Source organism: Bombus terrestris, chromosome 9 (genome assembly GCF_910591885.1).
Source record: "Bombus terrestris chromosome 9, iyBomTerr1.2, whole genome shotgun sequence".
Classification (NCBI taxonomy): domain Eukaryota; kingdom Metazoa; phylum Arthropoda; class Insecta; order Hymenoptera; family Apidae; genus Bombus; species Bombus terrestris.
This window is the reverse complement of record NC_063277.1, coordinates 1,360,547-1,368,596: the sequence shown is the minus strand read 5'-3', so window position 1 is coordinate 1,368,596 and position 8,050 is coordinate 1,360,547. Positions and strand designations below refer to the sequence as shown.

Genomic DNA, 8,050 nt, shown 5'->3' with positions numbered 1-8,050 from the left:
TTAATTTTTTTGCCCGATTATTTATTAAATTTTTCTTTAGTTTCACCCACATGGAATATAAAAAAAATGTTTCTATATTCAATCTAAAATATTCTCGGAATCGATTCGGTTGATTCAACAGATCATGAAACAAATTATGATATACTCCTCTTTTAAAATAAAGATTTCATTTTTCCCGCTCTAATCTATCACTTTTTAATAGGACCTTTAACAAGAATTGTCCACGAAATAGTAAGAGTTTACGAATCTATGTCCATTTTATATATATAATATGTGTCATAGAACTGATCGTCCAAATATACATCCATTTTGTTCGTTCATGTACAGCCGAAGTATGTATATGAACGAGGAGCTAGTCATTCGAATACGATCAGTGTAACCGTAACCTAATATCAGCTAATACATAAATACTTGATTGTTTTAATTTAGTGTTTGTAAAAATCACACGATGTTTCATAAGGTAAATGTCGATAATATACTAAATAACTCTGTTGTAAAATTGAAACGATATATTTTATATTGAATGTGTATATAGAATTGTGTGATTATATTCCCTTTTAAGTTGCATCTATAGTAAAATATACATAAAGAGTGACTACTGAATAAACATCAAGGAATAGATAAAGTTTTGTATGGTAAAGTTATTGAAACATTAAATTAATCAGCGTCGTTTGAAATTAATTATGAGGCTAATAATTGGTTACTTGAAATAACAAAATCCTTCAATTACATTAATGTATATACACAGATGCACAATTAATTATATGTCGATAATTTATTTTTTACCTAAATTGCAAATTTAACTAAGCAAAAAGTATTTAGTTTTATAAAACTATGATCTTTTTAAATTTGTCCGCATATATTAGTATTTATATTCTGTCATATGTAATGTACAATTCTTCTAAAGAAATTAATATTATATAATTTGTTACACTTCACCAAGTTTAAAATTTAGGGAGACGTAAAATTAAAAAGTATTATACATAGATATTTCATCTTTGAAAGAATTAAATGCATTCTTGAGTACATATTCTGTATTAAAAAATTTGATATTTTTTTGTACCTTATATTCAACTATTTTACAAACTAACATTACAAAATTATAAAATATTTATTCTATTATTTTTATCTTTCTATATGAAGAAATGGTAGTGTTATTTATTAAGTACTATCTTAATAATTAATGTGAAAGTGCGTAAGAATGGCATCTTCTGAAATTGATGATCTATTGTGTGGACCTTTAGTAACATGGGTAAGTTTTTTATTTTCTAGAATTTTATGATTTATTTTCTATGATTCATGATATTAGTTTTAACAGATTCTTGACTATTATTATTAATCGTATTAATGAGAATTAGTTAATGAAATATACTTTTTTATATAACAGTTCACCAGTTGCTTAGAGGATCCTAACTCATTAAGCAATTATAATGATTTGGTGGATGGTGTATTATTACATAATGTATATTTGCAAATGTAAGTATTTCTATGTATTTAAATTCGTATTGATTTTTTCTCTTACAAAATATTTATATTTAATATTCTTACATGTTTTATATCTCATAGAGATCCGGAACCACTGTATGATGAAGTAATACCTTCAAAGGGAAATACAATAACTCGCATAAAAAACTTACAAGTCGTAGTAGATAATATGAAACAATTTTATGAAGGAGAATTAAGTCATTTAATTCTGAAGTTACCAGATATAATAAGTTTAGGCAAGGAGCCGCAGTCATGTATCCCTGAAATGAAATTGTTATTATTATTACTCCTTGGTTGTGCTGTACAGTGTCCTAACAAAGAAAAATTTATAACTAATATAAAAAAATTAAATGTTGATACTCAACTTGCAATAGTAGAATGTATTAAACAAGTATGTTTTCTAGATTTTTATATCATTGTCTACACTATGTATAATAAAATTTAACAATACTTTACTAGGTCACAGATAATCAAAACATAGTTATTAATCAAGATTCATTGGAGAATATAAATATGGGATATTTATTTGCACAAATGAAAATGATGAGTCAAGAACTAGATTTATATCGTCAGGTAATTTTATTTTATCAATATTATCTTTTAACAAAATGTTTTATTAAGAATGTATAAAATATTACTGATATAACAGAAATGGAGGGATATTGTTATAAGTGAAGGTATTCGAAGAAATGATTCATCAAACAACGTAGAAGCTGAAGAAATAAACAAAGTGCAACAATCTAACCCTGTTGCTAAATCAGAACGTGAAGATAATCATCACTATGCAGTTGAATTGGCCGACTGGAAATCGAGAGTTAGAAAACAACGACAAGAATTGTATATATTATCTCTTTTATGTATATATATTTTTAGTTATTTTTATGCTTAATCTATCTTTTTTTTGTGATATATTTGCAGAGAAGAAAAAACTGAAGCATTGTTGGAATGTAAAGAAGAACTCGAGTACCATAAGATGTTAGTAACCAAATTAAAACAAGAGGTAAAGTATCATATTTGCCATACATATTAATTTTTTTAGTAAGTATTAATAATATATAAATTTTTGTCCTTGTTTTAGAACCAAGAATTAATGCATGAAGCACGCACAGCAAAGTCTTATAGAGACGAATTAGATGCGGTAATTGAAAGAGCAGATCGTGCCGATCGATTGGAATTAGAAGTAGTAAGATATAGAGAGAAACTTACAGATATAGAATTTTATAAAACACGCATAGAGGAGCTACGTGAAGATAATAGGTATTTTAGATATATTTCGTTTAGTATATATAAGTATATAGTATATATTGTACATATATTTCGAATATAATTTCATTATATTTTCTTTATATAAGATATCACCCTATTTCATTTATTTTAGAGTTTTAATGGAGACTAGGGAAATGCTAGAGGATCAGTTAAATTCATCGAGAAGGAGAGCAGATAAAGTACTGGAACTTGAGTCTGAAATTCTTAAATATAAACAATTACTGAATGACATGGCCTTGGAACGTGCGGCTGATAAAGAAAAATATCAAGAGTTAGTTGAAGAAAACACTCAATTACATAAATTAACGAAAGCTGCCGCAAATGAAGCTGCCTTAGATAGTTCTATAAGTGATTCTGAAGAACCAGGTAATAAGAAAAATTATTTTTAATATACATTTACATCTTATTTATCGATCGTATATAAATATAATGTAGATTTGTATATTATTTAGCACATGCTGATAATAGGTTGTCTGAACAATTGACAAATAATGCACAAACACGGGCTTTAAAACTTGAATTAGAAAATCGTCGATTGATTACTTTAATAGACTCCCTAAAAGAAAGTTCTTTTCATGAAAATTCATCTCGTGTGTTGGAATTAGAAAAAGAAAAGAAGAAGCTGCAATTGAAGATCGAATCGTTAAATGATAATATTGAAAGATTAACACAACAAAATTCGGATTTAGAATTGGTTTGGAAGCAAGCACTCGAAGAAAACAAAAAATTACAGAACTCATTACAAAATCAAAAGACGTCATCCGAGAAACAACAACAGGAGTTCCAAGTATATCATAAAAATTCTATGTATGGTATCTTGGTATTTTAATATTTAACGTTTTCTTTTTTTATTTATCAATTTTTTAGACTCAACATACAAAAATGATAGAATTGGAAAAAAATTGCGATACAGCAGTGAAAGAAAAACAACGAGTTCAGTCTTTATTGGAAAGCGTACAAAGACGAGCAGATGATTTAGAACGTAGTTTAGAGCTTGCCAATCAAAAAGTTGAAGAATTAAAAATTATAGAAAATAACGTAAAAGAAATTAATTCCAAGTGTCTTGACCTTGAATCAAAACTTGTCACAGTAGAACGAGAGAAGGATATAGCACAGCGCGATGTGCATCGATATCGAGAAACAATAGAAGTATGAATTTTATAAGATATTTTTACTAGAATGATTAATTGTTCTGTGATTTTCTATTCTTAATCTATAGTTTTCTTAAACTACTACTTCAAATTAAAGTTATGCATGTATAAGCTCAGTTCATTGCTGTAAACATCTCTCAGCGTGTTAGAGATCAGCGAGCATATTAATCACGCCTTCGCGGATAAGGGGCCTATGATAGAGTATTTTATGGATATAGAAATTAAAGATATCTTCTATGTCAAAATTTAAACCTATTAGCTAATATCCTTAGCACTGTTTTCACCGTTATGTTTTAAAAATTATCAACATCATTTGCCCGCGGTAGCAACAAGTGCTTTTGTCCACGAGAGTCAATTTGAGCGGTTCTATTTTTGATTATATTATTCTATAATATTTCAGTTTATATTCTAAATTACAATGTTCTAATTTTTCTGTTAAAAGTTATTCTATAATTTTAATTTTTTAAAGTATTGAATTAAATTTTGCCTAATGAAATAAATTTCAGGAAAAAGATGTTGCATTAGATAAAGCAACAAATAGTATTGAAGTTCTAGAAAGGAAAGTAATGCAACTTGAACAGGAACTTCATGATTCTGTTACACAAATTTCAAGGTATAAAGTATTTTACATGAAATATATATGCTTATTTAATATAGGAATATCTTTTGCAAAATTATTTATTTTTAGATTACAAGAAATTGAAAGATCAAGTAAGGAGCTTGATTCACGAGCAGCTATTGATAGGGAAACGTTAGAAATTCTGCAATCGAATTTAGTAGCTGAAAAATTGAATACTCAACAATTATATACAGTTTTAGAAAAACTTGGACTCAGTGATAACATGTTGTTGTCATTGCCATTGGATAATATTGTTAAAAAGTAATGAAATTTCAAATTCTTGAACAAAGTTTAATATGGAAAAAGCTTCTAAATGTCAATTATTAATTAATAATTACAGAATCGCGCAAATTCCGGAAGTCGTCGATTATATAAAAAAATCAAATAATTCCTGTTGTTGTGAAAAGTCAGTACCTGAAACTACAAATTCCGAGAATAATGCAACTAATAATATTCATAATACACTAGAAGCAACAGTAGAAGCACTCAAGGTATGTTGAAACCGTACAGATAAATTGTAGGTAATTAAAGTAAAAAGATATTTTTCGTAATTTTACGAAACATAATGATATACAATATAATTTTTTACTTTTACTTCTAGAAAGAACAGGAACATTTAAATATGAAATTGGCTGCTGCACAAGTAGCATCAGAAAATCTCCTATCTGAAAATGCAAAACTTCAAGTACAGATAACAACATTACAGTCTCAAAATAATTCTTTAGCAGCACAACATACAGCCTTGCAACTTGCAAATTCACAACTTGTTGCTGAAAAAGAAGAAGTAAGTATTTGAAATATTTTTTTTTAAATATGTTTTTGAATATTGAGAATTATATTTTTTATATTCTAGTTGTTGAAAGAACGCAGTTCTCATCAACAAATACACACCCAACTGGTTCATGATCAAATCACTTTACAATCTTTGCATGAACAATTAAATAACGAATATGAAAATCTTTTTCACGAACATGATGCTCTCAAGTCAAATTTACGAGACGTAAAAAATGAAGTTAGAATGTTACGCGAATCTTATGAAGGATTAAAAGGAAAAAATAAAACATTACAAACTGAAAAGGAATCATTGGTGAATGATGCAAAGAGTTTGAATAATTTGAGAGGAGAACATTCAAAGCTGAAGGTAGTAAACAAATGTTAAAGGCAGGTACTATTATTGTATTGAATTACGAATTTACTTTTTTAATTATTTTAGGATGATTTTAGAAATCTGTATACTGCTACAGAAAAATTGAAAATGGAGTATAGAAATTTACAAGAGGATTATAGGAAAAACAAAATTGAAACGAATCGACTAAGCCTTAAGTTAACAGAAATGCAAGGCGAGCTTAGCAGTAGGGATGAAAGATGTTCTAATTTAGAACTTCAAATTAATAAATTAAATCAACGATGTGAGGTATTAACAAATGTTTATGTTGGGTTATTTAATAATACATTTAATATATATTTATTGCTATCTTACACATTTCCTTTTAGGTGTTATTGCATATGAATTCCGGCTTAGATAATGATAGACGATCGTTGATGGATCATATTACTATGTTGTTTAGCCAATATCATGAACTTTTGACTCATTCTCTTGAAGATAAAGAACATTATCACATGGAAGAAAAAATATATACGTTAGTACTTTAAAATGACAATATTTAAATAATATTCCTATGTTAGCTAATATGTTAATGCGGTAATTTTTATTACAGAGACAAAGTGAATCATTTATATAGACAAAAAGAAAAATTGGAAGACAAAATAATGGAACATTATAGAAAGTTAGATAGTTGTACTCCAAAAAAGTAAGTCCATTTACTTTTGTATACAATTTTATTTATTATGAAAAATTTAAAATATATATTTTTAATTGCACACTTTCTTAATTTGTAATATACCTTCTTTACATATGTATTGAAGAAAAGGATTTGGAGCTAATTTCGTTCGAAGAGTTCGAAAGGTTGGATCTGAGTTTCTCAATAAGGTAAGCAGATTGATACAAAAGCATCTAATACAAAAACAAATGAATGTTATAAATTTTATATTTAAATTCTGCATAAATTAGAATCGACGATCTTGGACGGAAGATTTCAAAAACTCAGAAGGAAAACCTTATGAATCAGAATCTGGTGGAAATGACTCTGACGCTAGTACAGAAGATCACCGTTTAGCAGGTAAATATGATCTTATTGGAAACGTATAAGTTAAAAATAAAAGAATATTAATAAAACAATTCTATGAAATCAATTATAGGATCAACTAGAGCTCTTGGGTCAGATACATTGTCTCTTGGTCATCCAGGGACTAGAAGAACAGTGTATTACACTGATGATTCTCCACCACCATCAACTACCGTACCAGTATGAATTTATTAATTTACAGTTCTATGATCTTTTTATCTTTTAATTCTAGTGGAATATTTTTTGGATATCTGAAATAAATATTACAGGAACAGGGAGATGATAGACGGTCTATATTATTGGAACAAACTTCGCGATCGGAGGTGCAAGTAGAACCACGACCGGTTCTGATATACAATAAAGTATCAGCAGTTATAAACGAATCAAACAATCTTAACGATAGTGGAATGAAGGATGTAGGGCAAGAAGAAACAATTATAGAAACTCCTGTAGATAAAGATTCAAAAGTGGGTAATCAAGTGTGGTACGAATATGGTTGTGTATGATCTTACGCTGCTTCCATCTATTTGTGTACTTGCCACGAAAAAAAATCGTATTTTGTACTTTATCGATTTTTTTACTTTTTAATTTAATGAATATTTTGCATAAATCCGTATAAAATGTCGAATAAAGACTTGCATATAGTACTAATTTACGCATATAAGTGTTCGCGAGTTCCTAGAAAGTTTTGTATGAGGGTAGTATAAGTTATCAATTTATTTCGAAATTCGATATTTATTTTAAATATTTTGTAATTTTAATACTTCATTTTTATTAGCATAATCTTATGCATTTATATTGACGCGCGTTTATAAAGGATTGATGAATAACCAATAATGTGCTATATATGTGTATATCAATCTATAAGTAACAACGCGAGAGTATTCTCTTTTGAAAACAACGTAACAACTATGTATAGCATTAAGGTGACCTAAATATTCGATAAATATTGTCAATGTTCAATTAGTTTTTAACCATCAGTCATTAACCAATTGTATTAATTTTACTGCTCTTCGAATTTATAAAATACATAAAATAGTAGAATTATAAATGTTAAAAAATTGCATTGTTTTAACCATATTTGACCCTTTTGCTACGAGCGTCGCTTATAGGTCCGCGTGACGACCTGTATGGGCGGGTGTCGCCTATAGACGACGCTCGCGAAATGACCTGTGTGTACGAGCATCGTCTATGGACGACGTCCGCGCGATGACATATGCTCGCTTTCCGTCGCAGTGCTTCGTTCAGTACCGCTATTCCGACGGCACGGTGGCCCGGACAGCGGTATCACTCCGACGGAACACACTGTCGTAGCGAAAGGGTTAATTACTTCTTTTTCCACA

General features: G+C 28.5%; 1 protein-coding gene across 1 annotated transcript; it reads left to right on the top strand.

Annotated features, from left to right (window-relative positions):
• The first annotated feature begins 269 nt into the window (after positions 1 to 269).
• LOC100642456 (protein Daple) lies at positions 270 to 7,358 on the top strand. The gene is made up of 23 exons (XM_003397390.4): positions 270 to 460; positions 1,144 to 1,252; positions 1,388 to 1,476; positions 1,567 to 1,876; positions 1,945 to 2,058; positions 2,135 to 2,322; positions 2,404 to 2,485; positions 2,564 to 2,742; positions 2,864 to 3,117; positions 3,204 to 3,538; positions 3,619 to 3,900; positions 4,409 to 4,515; positions 4,591 to 4,782; positions 4,862 to 5,012; positions 5,123 to 5,305; positions 5,375 to 5,662; positions 5,735 to 5,935; positions 6,016 to 6,161; positions 6,240 to 6,332; positions 6,448 to 6,511; positions 6,593 to 6,701; positions 6,781 to 6,887; positions 6,977 to 7,358. The coding sequence occupies exons 2-23, from the start codon at positions 1,202 to 1,204 to the stop codon at positions 7,211 to 7,213; spliced, it is 3,762 nt and encodes a 1,253-aa protein (XP_003397438.1). The 5' UTR covers positions 270 to 460; positions 1,144 to 1,201; the 3' UTR covers positions 7,214 to 7,358.
• The last annotated feature ends 692 nt before the right edge of the window (positions 7,359 to 8,050 follow it).

Bases quoted from the DNA above. Each gene is read 5' to 3' on its own strand.
- LOC100642456 (XM_003397390.4), top strand. From the start codon at position 1,202: ATGGCATCTTCTGAAATTGATGATCTATTGTGTGGACCTTTAGTAACA. The intron at 2,059-2,134 runs GTAATTTTATTT...CTGATATAACAG, and splicing joins AACTAGATTTATATCGTCAG to AAATGGAGGGATATTGTTAT. The intron at 2,743-2,863 runs GTATTTTAGATA...CATTTATTTTAG, and splicing joins GAGCTACGTGAAGATAATAG to AGTTTTAATGGAGACTAGGG.